Source organism: Medicago sativa, chromosome 1 (assembly GCF_051527215.1).
Source record: "Medicago sativa cultivar Bolivia chromosome 1, Bolivia_mono, whole genome shotgun sequence".
NCBI classification, from domain to species: Eukaryota; Viridiplantae; Streptophyta; class Magnoliopsida; order Fabales; family Fabaceae; genus Medicago; species Medicago sativa.
This window is the reverse complement of record NC_140749.1, coordinates 71,246,398-71,269,605: the sequence shown is the minus strand read 5'-3', so window position 1 is coordinate 71,269,605 and position 23,208 is coordinate 71,246,398. Positions and strand designations below refer to the sequence as shown.

Here is a 23,208-nt window from a genome sequence, read left to right as displayed (position 1 = left end):
AAACTGTTTCTTCGTATAGTGATATCCACACTTTATATTGCTCATGTTGTTCGGTATATTGGGATATCTGTTGTTGATATCCGCCTCCGTTGAATTGTTCCAACTATATTGGAGTATATTACATTAGGATAATTTGTGGGGGAATTAGTCACTTTAGTCCCTTAATGGGAAATGAGTAGTCACTTTAGTCCCTGAATACAGATAAATTGTAAAATAGTCTCTGAATGTAGACTCTGTTAGCCAATATGCAGACTCCGTTAGTCAATTTTGTCCCTGAACGTAGACTTCGTTAGTCACTTTAGTCCTTGAAATTGACCAACAGAGTCTACATTCAGGGACTGTTTTGCAATTTTTCTGCATTCAGGGATTAAAGTGACTACTTCTTTCTCATTCAAGGACTAAAGTGACTAATTCCTCATAATTTGTGCCTTGGATTCAGCTACCAAATTATTGCATTTGCATAACACCGGTAGACTTTTTTGTATTTTATAAGGAGCTTCTTTTTAAACTTTTCACTTACATTTAAGAATTATGCTTAAAAAAACATAATTTTTATGTCGTTTGGAATAATTCCAAAACATGTGTTGTCTTTTTTTTTTTAGAAATTTTATTATTAAGAAAGTCATACGAAAAAAATAAAATACTTAAGATGGGTTTTTATGAGAATCTATTCAAATCAATTTCTCATTTGAAATTTTCTTTACAAATTTATTTGTTAGAACAGTTATAGCCAAAAGATGATATACTATGGAAACCCTTTTTAAAAAAAATATTATTTTTTAGCGTTTCTCTTTAATTGTCATTTTGAAAGTTTAATGATACAATTTGTCAATTATACTTTTTCTCAATTACCTTTATTTACTCTTTTTCAATAAAACTAACTATTTTTTTTTTAAAGAAAAAACTAACCAGTGTGTTAACTCGCGTTATGCACCGTGTGACATACTGCTATATTTTAATCTCTAAAAATACATTATTATTTGTTTTTTTTATTTATTAATGGATTTATTTATCATGTGTCCTTTCCTATTTGTGTTTACTATACTAATGACGAAAGTTGTGATGGATGCGTGGATCATGCCATCATGTATGTATGAAATCAGTGCTTGACTAACAAAAAGGATTTGTTAAAGAGTGCCCTTAGGGCATTGGTTGGGCAGCACTTCAGTGACATTGAGTCTCCAATGTCACCTACCATTGCCCAATCAAAAGCTGACATGTGGCATCTTAATTTCTTTTGAAAAAAAAAAATAAACAGAAAAGTTGTCAAAGAGAGAGAAGAAAACTTTGGCCTTCTTTACCCATCCTCCTCCTCCTCCTCCCAGCCTGCGTTTCTTCTCTCTTCTCCGCCGTCCGCCACCGTCCTCCACCGTCGACGAATTCAAAACACAATTTCAATCCCAAAAGAATGCTCCAAAAAAATCGATTCTTTTTTTAGTTTTTCTCTGCGTTTTTTCATAAGGGTTTTGATAATAAATTTTTATTTTATTTTATAAATTTTTGTTAAGTATGGAAGTGGAACCTAACAGCAGCAATGATTCCAGTGAAGAATATAACACCAACAACATTAATTTGTCTCCGTCGGAAATGACGGATCCAGCAACGGCGGTAACAACAACGTTATTCTTATGTTGGTTCCGACGATGATGACAATTGCGGCGGCGGAGATGGTGGAGGGTCATGGTCGGCGGCAGAGAAGAGGCTGATGACCATGGTGGATGTGCTGTGTGCAGCAACGAACCAGGAAGGAATGGGGGAGAGTGAAGGAAAACCTGTTACTTTTATTTTCACAGCTTTTTTGTTTCAAAATAATAAGGTGCCACATGCAGTCTTTGATTGGGCAATGGTAGGTGACATTGGAGACTCAATGGCACTGAAGTGCTGCCCGCATTGGTTAAGAGGACAAAATCATAAATGTTGTATTGGGAAATGGTAAAAAGTGATAGATTTGACTTTTGAAAAGTTAAAAAATTGATGAATTCAATGCAAACTTACTAATTTTAGTTTCCTTAACTAGTGTCCTAAGGGCACTGATTAGCATAACCCATAACAAAATACATAATACAAAGTTTCATGAAATAGTACTTTAGTATGCAAGAAATACAAATTGTGAGAAAATGATTTTTTTTCAATTTTTTTTCTTCAAACAAACCGATCAACCTAACTGGTTAGTTTTGTTTGGTTCCATTATTGAAAAACTGTTAAAACCGATCCAAATCTAACCCTTGAAAATTTCATCAGTTTAGACATTTTTTTACGGTGAAAACAAATCCAAATCAAACTGATACACCCCTAATGATTTTTGTAACAGCCCGATTTTCTTAGATTTATTTTAATTAATTTTATGTGTTTATATGTGCTCGTATGTGATTAATTGCCTATATGTGTATTTTTGGTTGGGAATTATTGGAATTCGGTGTTAGGAGGGTATTTTAGTCATCTTGGACTTAGGGATATTTTGGTCATTGTGTGAGCATGGGTAAATTAGTAATTTCACTGTGAGGATTATTTTGAGTGTTTCAAGTGGGAACCATTATTTTTACTAAGGTACTAGTGGGTTGTGGTAATTAGTTAAGAGTCAGTAACTATTCGTTATTTTTAACCGTAAGCGGGTAGAAACTGTGTGAGTTAGTTAATGAGAGCTTTGAGCCCATTAAGACTTTTTAAGGGTTAAGCCAATTATTGTGGAGCCTATATAAACTCTAATCTTTAGAGGAGATAGGGTTTCACATTCATTTCACATAACATTTGAGAGAGGTAGAGAGAGAAATAGCTAGAGAAGGAGAAAAGGGGGTTAGAAGAGGAGAGCTTGAAGATCAAGAAGGGGGTAGAGATTCAAGGAGCTAAAGTGAAGCTTAAGCTAGGATTTGCTTGTTGTGAGGTAAGGGGGATAGTATTCTATCATAATCTTTAAGTTATAATCTATATTCTACTTATATTAAAAAGTGCTTATTTGAGAAAAGTGATTATTGTGAATTCAATTGGTGAAATTAGTGCTCTTATTTTAGTGCTATGTTTGGGTATGTGAATTCGATGATAATTAAGTTGTTTATGTTGAATTTGCATGCTCAAGTGATATAGAAATGGTTACTTTGTGAATTTTGCTCAAATTGATGAATTGTGATATTGTGTTGTTGAATTGTGGTTGAATTCATGATTATGAGTTGTGATTGTTGTTGAGTGTTGTTGATAATGTCAATTCATGGATTGGGTATTGATAAGTTGAGTTGTTGTTGTTGATTGTGTTGATTTTAATAGAGATGAATTGTTGTTGTTTAAGTTTTGGTGTTTTCAGAAAAATCATTCAATTGTTGTATAAGCCATTTTGAGTGTTGTGAGAGCTTATTTGATGCGTTTGAGCCTTGGGATAAGTTGTTAAACACTTTGGGTGAATGGGGAATCAAAATAAGTACTTTTTGGGGTGATTTTGAAGGAAACTCGAGGCCAAACAACCCAAATTGGCACTTTTCGCAGTGCTAGCGCTTGAACTGGGGCGCTAGGCGCCCAGTTCCAGAGAGCCAGCGCTTGAGCTGGCACTTCTGCACCTTGCTGGCGCCCAGCGCCCAGAGCTCTCTTGTGTGCCATCTTTCACCATTTTCCTTTTTGAATTGGCTTTAGGTGTGAACATGAAAATTGTAGGTTAAGATGTTAGCTTTCTAATGGCATTGGTTTGACATCAAAATGATTTTTAGAACTTGAGTTATGGTCTAATTACTATTGATGAGTCAATATTTAGTCTATTTTTATATATTATTTAGTTTAGTTTTATTTAGATTTGATTTTATTTTATTGCAATTTTATTTCCTTTTTGAATCTTTTACTTCAAATTGCATTTTATTTTATTTCAGGAACGAATATATGATGGAAGGTGTCTTGGAGCAAAAGAAAGGAGTCTGGAGCAAATTCAGTGCAAAAATGCGAAGATACGGAGACAAAAATATGTCTCCCACAAGTCAGAAGCTTGGCACGGCCCGTGCCAACATGTGGCACGGCCGTGCCACCCTCCAGGATGTCTTTTGCTGCTTTTTCTTCGGGCCCAAGTTACTCTGTTTTAGTTTTACTGATTAGCCCTTATAGTTGCTTAGATTTTAAGTCAATTGTAAGCTATAAATAGAGTAGCACTGCATCATAAACATTCATCTTTTGTTCTTGGAAATAATATGTGACAATTGTTTCTTTGAATAAAAGTTCATATTTATTTTCTTGTTATTCATTTTATGTTCTTCTTCTTCCTCTTCTCCATATCTACAATGAACGTGAGTGAGTAGATTTCTCTTGTCTTAGGATTGTTGGATAAGTCTAATGACATAATCCTAATCGAACCAAACTTTAACCCTAATTTCATGTGACTCTAATTTCTAATCTAAATTCACCGTTTTAACATGAATTAACCATTATCAAACTGTGGAAACGAAAGTGGAGGATTTGATAATTGTTAATCCATCATCTCAAATATCAATTCATAATGCGAAAACGGAGCTTTGATATTGGAACAAGTGAGTTTAGACAAGAATTGCAAAGGCAGTGAAATAGTCTTTGCAATTCTTGAGAAATGTGTAGTTTCAATCCTTATAAGATTCTTCTAGTAATCAAGTCAGTGAAATAGGCTTGGTTGCTAGAGATAAACTCTCACCGGACTTGATTGGAAAGGTGAGGGGCTAAAGGGAAACCGGTCTTTAGAAATTAGGTGTAAAACATGAAATTAGAAGTTAAAGTCTTGGCTAGTGAAGGACTTGTCATTAGGATGAACCAATAATTCCAAGACTCTTTTATTTTATTATTGTTATTTTCTCTTATTTAAAAATCCAAACTTTTTAACCTTTGAAACCTTCATCTAATCATTATTAAAAGTTAATTAAATTCATAACTCCCTATCGGAACGATACTCTCTCTTACTACTATTACTTCGATAGACCGTGCACTTGCGGTTTGGCCTATCAACTACACATAGGTGATGTGGATTTTTATGAAAACTTATCATAACTTTTTCTATGAGCCGTGAAACTTTTCCAAACTTGATATTGGGTTTAATGAAGTTCTTAGAGTGAGTAATTGAGTATGCATTTATGGACTTGGAAATGTGAATGTGTTGATGGTTTGAGAAATTTTTTGGGTGGAATTGAATTGGAGAAAACGAGTTTTTGAGCTAAAATGTCGTTTTAAGTGATTACGTGAAATAAGCTATGTTTTGGCAATTGAACTTGAGGTGTTTGAGTTTAAAATGATGTGTTATTTTGCTGTTTTGATTCATATTTTTGCTGGAACATATTTTACTTGGTCAAAACTTGGATTTTCCAATTGGTTTGAAACTTGAATTTATGGCGTTTCGGTTTTTCAGAAATTATCGAAAAATAAACTTTTGTGAACAAAGAGGATTGCATGGTAGGTCTACATTTCATATGGACTTAGGCAAAGCATGTTAAGACAGTGTAAAGTCTTAATCATGTGAAACTTGATTTTTTGGAAAAATGGTGGGTTATACGAACTTGAGATTTCTCATACGAACTTAGTCTAAACTTTGAACTAATGCTTGATGGTTGGTAAGTGGTCTATGTTCATGCTTACATGATTGATTAAGATTGAATTGAAGGTTTTTCAAACTTGGATAAGTTGTTCTGCTTTGGAAAGTGTCAATATTGGTTGTTTTATAAAATGATACGAACTTTGTCGAAAATGACCTTTAAGATCGAATATCTTGCTAATCTTTTGTGAATAGTTTAATATGATCATATGAGGATGTGAAAATGATTAATAGGTATTGAACATGATGTTATTGATAAGTGCTAGAAAGTTGTATTTTAAATGAATATTCAAAACACTTTCATTGCTTGTTTTGCAAGTTATTTAGGGAAAAGCCGAGAGATAAGTGATTATTACCCTTTTACGCTTTATCTATCTTACTTTACCCATTTACGCAGGAAAATAACTCAAGACACTAAGCAAAGAAGAAAAACAAAGAAGAAGTACAAAGAGTTACTCGCAATGGCGAGTAGAATGAGATCAAAGGCGAGCCAGAGGCGAGCAAGGGACAGAAAATCCAGAAACACACTCAACACGCAATGGCGAGTGAAAGGCGAGCTTCAAAGGCGAGCAAGTTCCAGAGAGCACCAGAAACTACACGCCCTCAACTCGCAAAGGCGAATGGAAGGCGAGCAACTCGCAATGGCAAGTACATTTACTCGCGAGGCGAGTTAGGGCGGCTTAAACTTCCCAGAGATGACATGGCACAAAGCCACTGGTGAAGGAACCTCAACTCGCCATGGCGAATGAAGGAACTCGCGAGGCGAGTTGATGTAGATCAGAATGTCTATAAAATCCCCCTTGATCCATTCATTTCATTATCTTAGAATCTCATATATTTTTCTGTATTAGCTTCAGAGAGAGAGATAGGGCTAGTTCTTGATAAAGTGAGAGTGATAGAAGGCGGATTCTTCCTCATTTGTTGAGAAATCACAAAGTTGTAATGGATCTTTCCATTTCAATTCATTCTTGCAAAGCTTCCATGACAATGAGTGGCTAAATCTCCATTGTTGGGATTAGAGGTACTTGATCTTAGCTAAACATGTAATCTTTTGATCTTTAAATATATGGTTCTAGCATTTAATTTGATATTGAGATTATTCTTGCACTTTATTGTCTTTGTGTGATTTAATTGTGATTGAAAAATACTTTTGAATCTAGGTTTAGAATAATCCTCTATCCAAACATAAATTCTAGACATGGAATTGATGTTTAGATAATCAATCTTTGTATCCAAACTTAATGCTTTCTTATCATTTAATAGATCGAGAAATCATCGATTAAACGATAAGAACGACTCTTGAATCGTTTAATAGTTTGAGACATCGACGATTAAACGATACAATTGAAGTCACGATATTATTTTGACATGAATGATATTGAAGAGGGATACATGATAATATCAAAGAAAAGCTAGAATCCATGTATGATCTTTAGGTTACGTGTGATGCTTGATCAGGGAACTCTAATCCTAACAAGTTTCACGTCTTATTAATCTCAATTTTATTTTCACAACAAAGTTAACTTGATTCTAAGCAAACAAACAAACTACTCTTTTAAACTTAGAATGATATTTGGTGTCGAACTGTCCGTGATATCGCACTAGTCCCTGAGGAGACGATATATATAATACTTACTTTTGATCGTACAAAAATACTACATCAGTTTATCAAAGGGTGATATACTTTTCTCTTTATTTGGATTATGAGAAATTGTATGAAGTTGTTGATTTATGGTGATGTTATTGATGTTGATTAATGAACACGCTAAATGTTGATTGTTGGTGGTGGATTCATACATGCTACTTTTGATATGGTTGGTGATGAATGCATGTATACATGTACATAGCCATTGACTATAGTCGTTGATTATAGTCGTTGAATTGTTGTGAACATATGCATGGCTGATTGAGTCATATGTTCATGCATCATATGTCGCGTCGGATGTTATATCCATATTGTCGTTGACCGGATACTTGTATCCATATAGCCGTTGATTATAGCCGTTGACAATGATGTTTTTGTTGCATCATGAGGTGACAACCTTGGAGACAAATGGTACCACATGCATATAGAAGTCGTGTCTAGGTGCATTGCATGATTTGCCATGGGTTATAATTGCTTATGTGTTTGGTGGATATTGTGAATGGTGAATTATGTGAATTAGTTGAATATGTGCATAAATGTTTATGTGCAATGGTGAACTTGGCGAATTGTGTACTTGATGATGTTTTGTTATACTTGTACACTTGGTGATATTGGTGAACATGTGAGGATGTGTACTTGATGATATTGTTATTATTGGTGATACTCGTACATTTGATGATTTAAATTGATGATGTTTATTTTGGTGGAAATAATGAATTGTGATTTATGTGAATGTGATTTTATGATCTTTTGGTGACGATGACTTTCTTGTTTATACTTTGAAATGATGAATTGTATATGTTGAGTTGATTAGGCTAAATGAGGAATAAGGTGAGTAATCCTTTCATTGATTGTTTTTGATAAATGATGAGCTTATGTCAATGACTTGATTAGAGATTGAATGTGCTTGATATGCTAGGTTAGAATTGTGACAACACGATGTGTATGGAATGGGGGACAAGATTCATGCGATGTTAATATTCTAAGAGGGATGATTATGTATATGTCTCATGCATGAAATCCTTGAATGTTTATGATTTGTTTATGTTTGATTACGATTGATCTGAAGCTAACCTCCAGTGGTCTGTGGTGGACCGCCTACCTATTTGTATGAATGGGTAGACGACGTGCAGGATTGATCTTTTAGCTTGCTTGGTGAGTTGCTTGCGGATAGCGGAAGCTTCCTCTGTTTATTTGTTTAGAGTCTTAGTATAGGCTCTAATGTAGGTTGTCGGTCTGTATTTATTTTATATTATGTTGTTGAGACTTTATCCATACGTGGATGTTTGTTGTTTATTTTATGTTGTATTTGATATTTATGCTTTGGCTACTTGGTGATGTATGCTATTTATCCGCTGCGAAGTTATTTGAGAAATTTCTAATATGCATGTTTGGAGATTTTTGGAGAACGTAATGTCTATTTCTTGAATAAATGCATTATTCGCGTGTTTTATTGCTTAAATAGAAGTAGGGCGTTACAATTTTCATAATTAAATGTAATCAATAAATATATATGTATATTTTTTATCCAACCTTGCATTGTCATGTGTATCTTTTCCTTGTCTCATATTTTTATTTTTTGAAGATGCTAAACTAGGCCTCCTAAATTAACACCGAGGAGAATCAAACACGAGACTTTGAGATGAGTACGCTCCAAGTTTTCAAGGCAACACAACCAGAGCAATGTGTATAGAGGATTATTGATATCTATTTGAAAATCTCAAGATTTTTTTTAAACAAAGTTTGTTTCTTTCCTCTAAAAATTTAAATAAAAATCTTATTACATATAACAATGGTTCCCTAAAAGTTAAAATTTTATAAATAAGATGTGTAATATTGTTAAAAATTTCTAGAGTAAAAAAATTGATAAAAAAAAATAAAAAATTACATGAATGTTCAACAAGAAGGAAGAGTAGACAATATTTATACTATTGAGAATTGTTTGTTATGAAAGAGTGATACAATGTGTGAAAAAAGAAAAAAAAATTGGTGAAGAGTAATTAACAACTACAATGATGGGGTCCCTCGTTAATGAGATAGAAAAAATGTTAAACTCCTTCTGGTGGGGTCATAATTCAGCAAATTTTCGAGGATTGCACTGGCTATCTTGGGAACGTCTTTCAGTTCCAAAGGTGTTTGGAGGTATGGGAGTTAAGGGCCTTAAAGCGTTTAATATGGCTATGGTTGGTAAGCAAGCTTGGAAGTTGGTTTCTTCTCCAGAGTCTCTAATCACGCGTTAACTCAAAGCTAAATATTTTCCTCGAAGTGACTATTTTGGAGCTAGTATAGGCCATAATCCTAGTTATGTTTGGCGTAGTATTTGGAGTGCTAAAGATGTGATTTGGCGCGGTTTTCAGTGGAGTATAGGTACAGGTGAACACATACCAGTTTCGGATCACCCTTGGATCAGTAATGTTGCACGAATTTTACCATCAGCTAATCATCACTTGGAGTGGTCATTTATCACTGTTTCTGACTTGTTGTTTACACCCCAAAAACATTGGAATATGGAGCTAATTAATGCATTTTTTGACAATGTTACTGCTAGAAATATTTTTAATACTGTTTACTTCCTTCGGTAACTCATGATGTGCCTGTTTGGAAGTTCGAGAGGGATGGTACTTACTCAGTTAAAAGTGCTTATAAGGATATTCTGAATCATGATGTGACAATTGTACAACACTGTGTGCCGGGTAACTGGAATTGTATCTGGAGTTTAAAATTGCCCCCGAAAGTTAAGAATTTCCTTTGGCGAGCTTGTCATAATTGCTTGCCCACGAGAATCCGGTTGCAATCTAAAGGAGTTCATTGTACTGATAGGTGTGCAGTGTGTGATGATTTTGGTGAGGATAGTACTCATATGTTCTTTCTGTGTAGTAAAAGTATGCTTTGTTGGCAACATATTGGCTTATGGAGCCCTTTGATGGCTGTTTTTGATATTGATGCCAGCTTTCCAACCAATGTGTTTGCTATCCTACAACACCTGCATCAACATCAAAAGCATATTTTCAGTGTGACCCTCTGGAGTATATGGAAGCATCGAAACAATAAGGTATGAAACAACATTACTGAAACAGCTCAAGCTATTTGTGCTTGTGCGGGTTCTCTTCTTACTAGCTGGAGGAACGCTCAGACTATTCAGCATCCTATCTCTCAGAATCCTGATACCCCGAATGATTTGAAGTGGATTAAACCAAGTCCCAACAGGTTTACTTGTAATGTTGATGCGTCCTTCTCTCAAGCTCAGAATTGGGTCGGTATTGATGTTTGCATTCGAGATAATGAAGGTCGCTTTGTTTTAGCCAAGAATGTGGATTTGGGTGAGGCTTTGGGTTTATTATCAGCAATGTATTGGATTCGCGATCTGCAACTGGGTATTGTGGATTTTGAGCTTGACTCCAAAACTGTGGTAGACAGTCTTTATGGTAGTAAAAGTGACATCTCTAATTTTAGCGTAGTAATTAATGATTGTAGACGTCTGTTAGCTTCTGATTTAGTAACCTCTGATGTTAGGTTTATTCGGAGACAAGCCAACGAAGTCGCTCATTGCTTTGGTAGAGTGGTTTTGCGTCTTGCTAGTTTCCATATTCATATTAAGATTTCATCTTGTATGTCTACTATTATTATGAATGAAATGCATTAAGTTTCTTTTTGTAAAAAAAAAAAACAACTACAATTTATTACGAGATAAATATAAAAAATTAAATTCTGACAAAAAAAAAATATAACATTATATTTTTTAAAAAAGGAAAGTGCATACCAACAAAAGGCTTTACTTTCCTAAAAAAAAAAAAAAAAGCATTACCGACATTGATTTTAAGATGAAAGGTATTGCGTATCATAACCGTCCATCTAATACTTAAGCCTAAAATATAAGCTTGGTACTAGCGTAAAATGATACTTTTCCAAAGATTATCATTGACTCCTTATAAGATCCTTTGAACTTATTTTGTACTTCATCAACAAATATTATATGTTTATATTTTGCTTTCTTTTATTACACACTATATATGACTTTACCGACATTGATTTTAAGAAGGGTACTGGGTATCATAACCATCCATCTAAGACTTAAAATATTGCCGCGTAACTGAGTGGAATTATTACATCAAAAATTTCAAGTCCCACAAGCTCCGAATTTCCTTTCACGAATAAAGTCAAAAAAGAGAGATAAACGAGTCTATTCTATTTCATACTGATATAGGAGTAGTGTCTTTGTTTTTCGTCACTGTTTTTCATCAACTTAGAGAAAAAGAATGACAGAGATTCAGGATTTGCCGGAAGGATGCATTGCCACCATAGTCTCTCGTACAACTCCAGTTGACGCCAGCAGACTCTCCGTCGTTTCCAACACTTTCCGATCAGCCTCCGACTCCGACGCTGTATGGAATCGTTTTCTACCTTCTGACATCTCATCTATCATCTCGCACTCTCCTTCCCTTGCCAACATTCCTACCAAAAAGGATCTCTATCTTGCTCTGTCTGATCGCCCTCTCATCATCGATCATGATAAAAAGGTGGTATTCTTCTTCCTAAGGCTTATTGTTGAAATGATTTTTTAAGATGTTTAGTTGGTGTTAACACCAAATATGAAATATTTGGTTGAACTCATGATTATGTTTTCGACAAGGCAGATGGGTTATTTCGACATGCTGCAAAGTGCAAAGGGATTTCGATCAATAGCATACAGACTTCGACACGCCGCAATTTCGACCAAAGACAAGGAGAAATAATTCGAAGTTGCAATTGGAGCGCATGGTGACAAACAAGGCTGAAGTGCTTTGAAGATTATTTACTAGTGTCTTAGTGCATGGAAGTTATTTCCTAGTGTCTTAGGAAATTATAGGAAGTTATTTCTACTTTTAATATAGACCGTAGGATTTAGTGGTAGTTTTTTCTACGAGGTCTATATATATCAGTTTGTAATAATAACAATGGGTTGGTTTCTTGATTTCTGAAACTCCAACACCCCCGCCGCCACAAGAGCATATGGGTTCATGAGTGGATAGATGGACAGATTCCAACCACCCTTTACATTCCTGCAATTTAATATCAATGTTCTTGTTTTATTTTCCTTTTTCTTTTCCTTTTCATCTTCTCATTCTTCTTCATTTTAACATGCTCACTTCATATTATTGGGTCGTGGATTGTAGAACAACGTTTGAAGTTCCAACTTTTCAACATACTAATATTATTGTTCCAATCTCTTTCTTTGTAAAATATGTGCACACTTTATATTGCTTATTGTTGTTCAGTATACTGGGATGGATATCTTTGTTGTGTTGTGGATGTCCTCTTCCTGATGTCTGTTGATTGTTCCAACTATATAATATATTGTGATATTTTGATGCATTATGAATTTTCTATTTATTGATTTGGGACCGTCAGCGATAATTTGGATCAATATTGTTACTCTTCTCATCCACTGCGACTAAGAGCCTAGAACCAAGACGGAAGAACAATCGACTCTCCTTCTACACTCGATAGTCTCTGATGGACCCTGTATGAATAACAACAATATCGGTTAAAATATACTCAGAAAACTGCTGTTCCCACATAGTATATGGCTGAAAAACACCAGTAAAATACCGAAATACTCCCTCGGCAGTTAACTGCTGCGGAAATTAACCGGTTGCAATTAATTGTTGCGGAACTTCGGTAGTTAACTACTGCGAAGCTTCAAACCTGAAATTGCTATTATTAATATTTATTGATTTTGATTGTTTCAATCGTTATTTTGGTACGTTTCAAACAATTGCAGTATTATACTTATGCATATATACCTTAATAAGAATAACATTTAAATCTTGACAAAAAAAAAAGCATTTAAATCCTCTAGAAAAACATTTTAATGAGTGTAAAAATTAAGCATTTGAATATTGTTTTGCACTTTACTTAAATAAAAATAAATAAAAATCATTGTAATCGTACCTCGATATTTTACATACCTTGTATCTGCGTTTTATTTATTTTCTTGATTTAATATCTATTATTTTATGTGTAAATAATTTCAGGAAATGATGGCAACCTCCTTTTTAATTAAATCATTTTTCCCTTTATGAGCGGTTATTGTTTTATTCTATTTTAATTAGTAGTGTTGGTAACCAGTGAGAGATAGGTAGTGAGATATAGGAAATTGTCTTAGAAAATTGTCTCAAATCAAGTTAGTGACCGTGACCAAGAGAAAACATGACAATGATATTGTTTTGCAGGATCATACTGCTGACAGGTGGAGGTGGCTCATCGATCCCATTAACGGATATTCAGTTAGTGGGACATATCACTTTCTCACGATGGCGGAGCCTTCATTAGACAGAGGGATGATTGTTGATGTGTGGCAAAAGAAGGTTCCGTTAAAGGTTAATTTGTTTGCTTGGCGACTCATTCGCAATAGCCTTCCTACAAAAGACAATCTTGTGCTGCGGCGAGTTCTTCTTCAAGAGGACAACATATGGGTCAGAGGATGTGTTTCATTGGACCCTGCGGAACACCTTTTCCTAGGCTGCGATCGATACCTTTGCCCGAGTGTGGTCCTTAGTCTTGCAATGGATGTATGTATCCTTCGTCGCTCCGGTTACAGTTCGTGATCATTTTGTTCAGTTTACTCATCTGGCGGGATTTTCGAGTTCATTATACTCTTTCTTCAAAATAATTTGGCTTGCTTGTGTCTGGGTTATTTGGAAGGAAAGGAACAACAAAGTTTTTAATCAGAAGGCGCTGGACTCACAGGCTACTTCCGACAAGGTTAAGTTGATCTCTTATATACTTGGCTTAAGGCTAATATCTCTTCCTTTGTATTTGCTTACCATGATTGGTGGTGTCACCCTTTATGTTTCAACCGTCATTATATTCTTGAACACAAAAGACCTTCAAAAGGGATTCTAGGCCCCTCTAGAGGCCTCATCGCTCTCCAAAAGGGCCATAAGACCTAAAGGCGCGTCTTTCCCAGAACACCCCCTCTATCCGCTTCTAGAAGGCTCTAAAGCGCACCCGAATACCCAAAACACCCCCATTACTTGCTACCCAAGTAACTACAAACCAGGCCCATAGAAGGTTATAAATACAACCCCTGAGAGCTTTCTCAGATGATCCAATAATTAGTCTAAACCCTAGAATACGATACTGAACCCTAGTATCCCTTATTTTTCTTTTTGCAAGTACAGTTGGCGCCGTCTGTGGGGAAAGGTAAAACTAACCTAGACCACCTTTCTGAATCGTAAATCGCGATTTAGTAACCCGAAAACCACCAAAAATCTGAATTGTAGCCGCAATAAGTTGCGATCCAGAAACCTTTCGCTTCAAACCCTAAATTTCCTTGATTTAGGAATCCAATCATGCCATCCTTATGGCAACCGCAGAAGAACTCGAGACGTTGTGAACCCAACTCGCTGAACTCAGGGAACAAAATGAAGCTCTATAGGTTTCAACGGAAACCATTCAGCAGAAACAACAATAGGAGAAAGACGAGTCCCGCCATGGAGAGATGGACGATCCTGAACCTCAAACCCTCTCGGCCGAGATCTGGGGGGCTCCCGTCCCAGAAAATTTCAAGCCGCCGCATCTCTCTTCTTTCGACGAAAAAAGTGATCCTATGGAACATGTCACAACTTTCAACACTCGTATGGCCGTCGCTGAAGAACCTGATTCACTCAAATGCAAACTAATGGCAGGAACCCTCTCTGATGCCGCACTCCGATGGTACATGAACCTACCACGTTTCTCAATCGTAAGTTACTAGGATATGACCAGGAAGCTCATCTAGCAATTCTCTGCAAGTCGCCATCGTAAAGTTCCCGCCACCAGCCTGTTTAATGTTCTCAAGAAACAAAAGGAATCGCTCCGCGATTAACTGGCTAGATTTAACGATACCACCATCAAGGTAATAAATCCAAATCAAAAAGTGTTCGTAGGCGCCTTCCAAAACGGTTTAAGAGCCGACCAGTTCAACGAGTCTTTAGCTCACAAGCCCGCAGATTCCATGGACGAAATCATAGCCAGAGCTGAATGTTACATCAAAGGAGAAGAAAGTAACGTAGAAAAGAAAGCTAGAGACTCAAAAGAACGCAGCGCAAATAACTCAGAGTGGAAAAACTATTACCCGACGACTACTAGAGATCAGGAGACTGTCAAGAGGAAAGAAAGGCGCCCATGTATCCCTTATGATGCCAGAACAAACTTTGAAAACTTCACTCCTTTGAACACCCGCCCAAAACGCATTCACACAGAGGTCTACAACACCAGGTTGATTCCCGAAGCTCCGTCAACTAGAGGCCTTGCTATGGGATCCTACAAAGGAAGCTGGTCCAAATATCACAGGATCAAAAGCCACGACACAGATTCTTGTGTCCACCTCAGACAGGAAATTGAAAAGTTGTTACAAAATGGCAAGCTCTGAGGATACGCTAAAGAAGGCAGAGGCGAGGACAAAAGGAAAACGGAAAGAGATCAAACGAACAGAAAGGAGAGTCAAAAGGAGGAACAAAGGGACATGCATACTCTCCACACCATATCAGGAGGTTTCTCAGAAGGAGGAGAATCTAGCACTTCCCAGAAGAAATACATTCGACAGGTGATGCTCTGCGAGGAGGACAACAAACAGACGTTAACACGAGAGCCTGAAATCACTTTTACTCCCAAGGACTTTCAAGGCATAATTCCGCATGATGACGATCCAATGGTTATAACGTTGCAAATCCTTAAGTGGGATGTAATGAGAGTATTGATTGACCCTGGAAGCTCAACCGATATCTTATACTACGACGCCTTCGAAAAGATGGGTTTTGATGATGAACAACTGCAACCTTTTAAGGGATCTTTGGCTGGTTTCACGGGAGAACAAGTTCACGTACGCGGCTACATAACCTTGAAGACGACCTTTGGCGATGATTCTCAGGCAAAAACAATTCGATTCAGATAACTCGTGGTAAGCGCCCCTCACTCTTATAACATAATCATTGGTCGTCCCGCCTTCAATCTTTTAGGAGCTTTCCTATCTACCAAATTCTTAATAATGAAGTATCCCCTAGACAACGTGTAACACCCCGTTTTCCCAACATAAAAATTTCATTTAAATCAGAGTATTTAATTCATAAACAGAATGTCACATACTATTTAAAACTCTTAAAACAGATAATAATAATTATCCTTCAAAATTCAACTTCATAAAATCTGAAACTTTGCAGCGGAAAATAGTTCAACATGATAAAGTCTTGGCACGCAGGCCTTATTAGAAAATCTCATAAATTTAGGCTCACTACTTATTCATAAAAGTTCATAAAAGACACGTAAGGAATAGAAGTAAAAGCAATCCCCATCCCGTTACGTATCAGAGCACGTAGACACTTGAGTCAACCAACCTACAAGCCATCAGTACCTGCAGTTACCCATACGAAGGGCAACATTTTTGGCAGAAGGGGTGAGATTTCTCAAACAATAATATTAAACATATAAATCATATAAAGTACATTCAACAACTTAAACATCATTAACATATCTTAAACTCCATTAACTAGCATCATTAATCTCCTACATTAGTTATACACTTCATCTTAATTATAGACATAAACATCATCATATAACTTCAATTACTAATCATAAACATCAGCATACATCATCAAATATTAATTACAAACATCAACATATATATTAATCACAAACATCAACACATATAATGAATCATAAGCATCAACATCTAACACCACATATAATCATAAGCATCATCATGTATTTCACATAAGTATCATTATCAAAGCATATCATTTATCGAAAACAACTTCATAATTAAGTTCATAATCAACTTCTTAAACAAACATCATCATTAAATCATCATCAAATATAAGTTATGACGACTCTACAATGCAACAACAACTTCAACAACAACTTAGACAACTTCAACAACAACTTAGGCAACTTCAATAACAACTTAGACAACTTCAATATGCATGTGGTACCACCAGGGCATTAAGCCCCCTTCGCTAAGGTCATATTTGGACCGTCGGGCATTAAGCCCCCATCGCTAAGGTCATAAAGAACCTGTCAGGCATTAAGCCCTCATCGCTAAGGTCATAAAGAACCTGTCGGGCATTAAGCCCCCATCACTGACTATGCAACGACACAATCTTCCTACAACTTGGACAACAACGTGAACATCTTATACAATTCCATTAAAATGGACAACTTCTTAAATCATGACAACTTAGACCGACTCATACAACTCTTATCATCTTAACGTCTTAACGTCTTAACATCTTAGCATCATGACAACATATGGATCACATAAATAATTCATGTCATATCATAATATAACAATATCAAAAGATAATAAACAACATCTTAAAACATCATATTCATCAATCATAAACAACATCATATAACATCGTATTTAAACATCAACAATAAATCACTATGTATCTTTGTAAAAACATAATAAATTATCCACAACATATTTTCATGTCAAACCATAGCTACTGGAAAGGTATCACAAATATCAACAACTTTCATGTTTACAACAAAGATCAATTCAAAACAGAAACATATGAACAAAACGCAAAAACATGAAACAGAGAATGTTGTCACCGTACAATTTTGCTAAGACCTCCCTGTAGTATTTTCATCATAACTCAAAGACCAAATATCATTTTCACGTCAAACCAAAGCCACTAGAAAGCTAACAAAATTATCTAAAACTTTCATGTTTACGCCTAAGACCAATTCTGCACCGATCAGTACCAGTTTTCATTTTAAATTCGGAAAAGTTGTGCTGAAAGTCCATAAAAATTCACTGCGACCTACGTGCAGTAATTTGACCATAACTCAAGTTCTATAAATCCTATTGACGTGAGACCAACGGCATTAGAAAGCTAACATCCATAGCTACAACTTTTGTGTTTACACCTAAACCCAGTTCGGAACTTAAACTTGTCAAACTGAGACAATAAAAACGCGTTTTGCACATTGACAGCAAAATCGCAGTTCAATTGCAACTTCGCTTTGGGGAAATCTTTTCCACTTCGTTTTCGATCCAATACTCTCCAAACTTAACCCTAATCATTACCCTATGATTACCCTATCATTAGAACACTAATTATTCATCAACTTACTGTATGCAAATTCAAAGGGTTCTCAAATCTATTAACCACCTATTACAATTATTAAACTCTAATTCTTAAACTCACCAACATCTCATCCAATTCCATGATTCTAACCTCAAAACTACATCCAATAATCATCCTATGGATTATCTAAGGTCTGTACACAATTTCTACATCAATTCAACAAGTTTTCATCATCTAATCATCAAATCTCTCTCAAAACCCTAATTCTCAAATTCTCACAAACTCTCCCCAACTTGTTAGATGTAATCTAATGATTTAACAACTTAATATTAATGCAAGATAATCTCACCCTTACCTTAGATTAATTCCTGAATCAGCAGCAGCGTTCTTCTTTCCTAAGGTCTTCTCCTCTTCTCTTGACTTTTCTCTTCTCTTCTCTTCTTTCTTGTTCTCCTCTTTTCCAAAAAGCGGTTTAAGGTAAACTCTTTTTAATCTAAGCTACTCTATTTATAATTCTAAAATATTCTTCCCAAATCTATTTAGGCCCAACAACTTATTCTTCTTTCTATTCTAACCCCCAATTCCACTCACACTAATAATCCTCATAATCTTATTTATTTCTAAATTAAATATATCTCTCACAAATAACAAATATATTTCTACACCAAATAACAAATATATCTCTAACAAATAACAAATATATTATTCTAGTAAATACCAACATATAACATAACAAAATATCACTCATCAAAATAAATCGACTAAATCATAAAAAGACATCTAATCTCAAAACTACCTCCAAATCTACTTACTCTAATAATTCTCTTATTCTAATAAATAATAGAATAATACCACTTAATAAAATACTAACACCTCACATAAATAAATAAATCACATAAATAGACTCTAACTTAATAAAAATAATTAAATAAAAAGGAGGCCGTTACACAACGGGAAAACGGGAACGATCAGGGGCGACCAGAAGATCGCTAGAGAGTGTTATCACAATAGTCTTCGCCTGCAAAAAGAAAGGAAGAAAACAACATGCGAAGAGGGACACACCGTTAACATGATTGATTTAGATCCCAGAGAAAAATTCCAACACAAGCGCATTGAACCAACTGAAGATCTGAAAGAAATCTCCATAGGTCTTGAGGCTCATCAGACCACAAAGATTGGAACAACCTTGGATCCCCTAGAAGAAGCAACCATTACCGCCCTTTTGAGAAAAAAACGTCGACCTGTTTGCTTGGCAACCTTCTGATATGCCTGGGATCGACCCTAACGTTGTCTGCCACCTCCTATCCGTAAATCTGAATGTCAAGCCAGTGGTTCAAGGGAAACGAAAACTCGACGAGGAAAGAAGGAAAGCTATTGACGAGGAAGTAAAGAAATTACTCGACGCCCGTTTCATCAGCGAAATCAAGTCCCAAGGACCCATATCCTTTACCCAACATAGACCATCTCATTTACAATGCCTCAGGTTTCAAAACTTTAAGCTTCATGGATGCTTACTCTGGATACAATCAAATAAGAATGGATCCTTTAGACGCCCAAAAAACAGCGTTCATGACTAACAACGAATATTACCACTACAAAGTCATGCCTTTCGGCCTTAGAAACGCTGGAGCCACTTTTCAACGATGCATGAACACAGCTTTTTCCCAGCAGATTGGCGAAACCTCGAAGTTTACATCGACGATCTGGTAGCAAAGACAAAAAACGGATCCAGCCATGCAGACGACCTAGAAGAAATCTTGAGGCAAGTAAGGAAGTACAACATGCGTTTAAACCCAACTAAGTGTTCGTTCGGGGTACAAGCAGGGAAGTTCTTAGGTTTCCTTTTAACAAAGAGAGGCATCGAAGCAAATCCTTATGAATGTCAAGCAATCATCGATATGAGGAGCCCATCAAATATAAAGGAAGTCCAACAACTAACAGGAAGACTAGCAACTTTATCACGATTCTTATCCTACGTTGGCGACAAAGCTTTCTCCTTTTTCGCCTCCATCAAGAAAAAAGAGAAATTCGAGTGGACAACCGAATGCGAAGAAGCTTTCCAGAAAATAAAAGTCTTCCTATTTATCCCTCCTATCTTGCATCGCCCTAGTAAGGACACCATTCTTTTTCTTTATTTAGCAATCTCTGATAATGCCATGAGTTCAGTTTTGGTAGAAGATTCGGAAACAGGGGAAAAGCCGATTTACTTCGTAAGCAGGGTCTTCAAAGGAGCCGAACTAAGATATCAAAAGATAGAATGACTAGCTTTAGCAGTAGTCATAACAACAAGGAAACTGAGACCATACTTCCAAGGACACAAGGTCGTCGTAAAATCTAAATTTTCCATCAAACAAGTTTTAGGCAAATCAGATTTAGCAGGAAGAATGGTAGCCTGGTCCATAGAACTATCAGAATATGATATCCAATTCTTACCAAGGGGATGCATCAAATCTCAAGTGCTGGCAGATTTTTTAATAGAACTTTCGTCGCCAATCCAAGAAGAAACATAAAAGGAAGCGGTGCAGGAGCCATACTTGAAGGACCAAATGACCTTCTAATAGAACAGTCCCTCAGGTTTGAATTCAAGGCGAGCAACAACCAGGCAGAGTATGAAGCCCTTATAGTCGGAATGAACTTGGCGAAAGAAATGGGAGCAGATAACTTGATGGCGCGCAGTGACTCACAGTTAGGAACAAGCCATATCATAGGAGAATATCAAACCCAAGATACTCACCTCATTAAGTATTTAACCAAGGTTCAAGAACTAGCAAAGAAATTCAAATTCTTCAAGGCCATATACGTACCAAGAGAGCAAAAATCAAGGGCAGATTTGCTCGCCAAACTCGCCACCACAAAGAAGCCAGGAAACAACATAACAGTAATTCAAGAAGTAATCGCGTCCCCCAGTACATAAGTCGTTGAAGTAAACTCCATCACAGAAGTAAAAGAAGGTTGGATGACTCCATTGCTAAAATTTCTAACAGGTTCCTTCTCCCCAAAAAACGACGAGGAAGAGCAGTTAGTCCGAAGAAGGGCATCTAAGTTCACCATCGTGGCAAGAAAACTATACAAAATGGGAAGAGTCTCCCAAATGTTGAGATGTTTTGGCGAAGAAGAAACGAGTCTGATATTGTTAGAAGTTCACGAAGGCGTATGTGGAAGCCACTTTGGTGGGCGAGCTTTAGCAGCAAAACTTCTCCGAGTAGGATGTTACTGGCCCACAATGATCCAAGTCAGTGCCGAGTTCGTAAAAAAGTGTGACAAATGCCAGAAATTCTCAGACAAGAAACTCGCCCCAGCTCATGTACTAACCTCAGTATACTCTCCATGGCCCTTTCAAAAATTGGCAGTAGATATCGTTGGTCGTTTTCCTTTGGGTCCTGGACAATTGAAATTTCTTATAGTCGGCGTAGACTACTTTTCCAAGTGGATCGAAGCTGAAGCAGTGACCAAAATCACAACTGAAAGAGTCCGAAAGTTTTATTGGAAGAAAATAATATGTCGTTTCGGTCTGCCACGATGCAACATGTCTGACAATGGTACTCAATTCGCCAGCTCCAATGTTGTTGACTTCTGCAAGCACTTAGGAATCCAGACGAAGCTTGTATCAGTAATTCATCCATAAGCGAACGGGCTAGTAGAAGCAGCTAACAAGGTAATACTGAATGGTTTGGTAAGTGTCATTTTCTCATGAGTTTATAACTTATTTTTACATGGTTATAGCGTTCTTTGATAAGCTACTTCCAATAGCTTATAGCTTATAACTTTTTATCTCAACCGCTAATTTCACCAAACACTACAAATTCAATCAGATAGTTTATAAGTCATCCACCGTAAGCTAACTTATCAGCTATCCACTATTTTTTTTACCAAATAGAGCCATGTCCTTTTTTATGGGCTTTGAATGATTCTATTTCCCATGTTAGTGAGCAATTACTATTGATGGGTTCTTGGTCATTCAAAAGGAATAACAAAAAGATTGAATATGCTCTTTCCTCATCTGCTAAGATTTAACTGACTTTTGCTATCTTCTAATCCAAGTTAGTGAAGAATGGTTGGTGTGGTGTCACCATATATCAAAATCCATAGCTATCACCTTGGGCTCAAACCCAAATTTAAAGCACGTACAGTAAAAAAAGTGCATGCAAAAAGTTTCTGTTGTCCTTGTGAGGCTGTGACTTAGAATTTGGAGTCTGTTGCTCCATGTCACTTCAGCTAAGCATCAGCAACATGTATCCATGCTCTTCACTTAAACATCTGTTGCATCCAAGTTCAGCTTGGAGCACCAAGATCCATCTTCTATAACGCTGTAGTTATTGCTTCATCTGCAGGGTTTCCTTTTTTTTTTTTATCCTAATCGCTGCGATAACCGATTTATTTTTGAGTATTTTATCAAATTTTTAAAATCTCTGACCAATTTGTTTGTTACTTTACAACTAAAGATGTAGTTCTTATATTAAGACTTGTTATTTCTACACATGTTCTTTGCAAATTCGCTTTGCATGATTTGATTTGTTTTCCATTCCTTAGTTCAAGTTAAAATTGACTTCTATAAATTCATTGATATAAACTTTTATTCCATCATTTTATTTGTCATGTCCTTCATCATTCTGGACAGCAGGTGGTCTTTTAGGAAGACTGATGATGTTCATGGTTGCCATGTCTACCATGCTCATTACACTCACGTTGTATTGAATCCCCCATTTTCTGACTTTCCTTCCACATAATTTAGTTTCAAATAAAGTGTGACAATGTACTTAGTAATCTCGAGTTGACTATTTGTCTCCATAAGGTTTTTAGACTTGCATCATTTATGCTGTCGACTAAATGAGCAGCATGTATCTTGGCGCTGTAGTCCTCATCTTGAATCTTGATACAGTCTGTTATCTGCTCAGATATTTGAAATACACACCTAGCTAGGGTAACTTCATCCTAACACTTGCTGGCCCATGTAGAAGCTGACTAGGTCACATTTGTGGACACTGGAT

General features: G+C 36.2%; 3 protein-coding genes and 2 long non-coding RNA genes across 5 annotated transcripts; all 5 read left to right on the top strand.

The window, feature by feature from the left end:
• The first annotated feature begins 2,741 nt into the window (after nt 1-2,741).
• On the top strand, nt 2,742-4,187 carry LOC146956994 (uncharacterized). The gene is made up of 2 exons (XR_015017457.1): nt 2,742-2,881; nt 3,849-4,187. It is a non-coding gene; the product is annotated as an uncharacterized LOC146956994 (long non-coding RNA).
• Nucleotides 4,188-10,963: 6,776 nt separating this feature from the next.
• On the top strand, nt 10,964-12,216 carry LOC146956993 (uncharacterized). Its single transcript, XR_015021690.1, has 2 exons — nt 10,964-11,683; nt 11,801-12,216. It is a non-coding gene; the product is annotated as an uncharacterized LOC146956993 (long non-coding RNA).
• A 2,433-nt stretch (nt 12,217-14,649) lies between these two features.
• Nucleotides 14,650-15,561, top strand: LOC146956992 (uncharacterized). The gene is made up of 2 exons (XM_085749950.1): nt 14,650-14,892; nt 15,046-15,561. The coding sequence occupies exons 1-2, from the start codon at nt 14,650-14,652 to the stop codon at nt 15,559-15,561; spliced, it is 759 nt and encodes a 252-aa protein (XP_085606076.1).
• Nucleotides 15,562-15,654: 93 nt separating this feature from the next.
• Nucleotides 15,655-16,083, top strand: LOC146956991 (uncharacterized). The gene has a single exon (XM_085749942.1). The coding sequence runs from the start codon at nt 15,655-15,657 to the stop codon at nt 16,081-16,083; it is 429 nt and encodes a 142-aa protein (XP_085606068.1).
• Nucleotides 16,084-20,660: 4,577 nt separating this feature from the next.
• Nucleotides 20,661-21,845, top strand: LOC146956990 (uncharacterized). The gene is made up of 2 exons (XM_085749931.1): nt 20,661-21,126; nt 21,205-21,845. The coding sequence occupies exons 1-2, from the start codon at nt 20,661-20,663 to the stop codon at nt 21,843-21,845; spliced, it is 1,107 nt and encodes a 368-aa protein (XP_085606057.1).
• Nucleotides 21,846-23,208: the final 1,363 nt, after the last annotated feature.

Bases quoted from the DNA above. Each gene is read 5' to 3' on its own strand.
- LOC146956992 (XM_085749950.1), top strand. From the start codon at position 14,650: ATGGACGATCCTGAACCTCAAACCCTCTCGGCCGAGATCTGGGGGGCT. The intron at 14,893-15,045 runs GTAAGTTACTAG...ACCACCATCAAG, and splicing joins ACCTACCACGTTTCTCAATC to GTAATAAATCCAAATCAAAA.
- LOC146956991 (XM_085749942.1), top strand. From the start codon at position 15,655: ATGCATACTCTCCACACCATATCAGGAGGTTTCTCAGAAGGAGGAGAA.
- LOC146956990 (XM_085749931.1), top strand. From the start codon at position 20,661: ATGCATCAAATCTCAAGTGCTGGCAGATTTTTTAATAGAACTTTCGTC. The intron at 21,127-21,204 runs GTACATAAGTCG...AATTTCTAACAG, and splicing joins AGAAGTAATCGCGTCCCCCA to GTTCCTTCTCCCCAAAAAAC.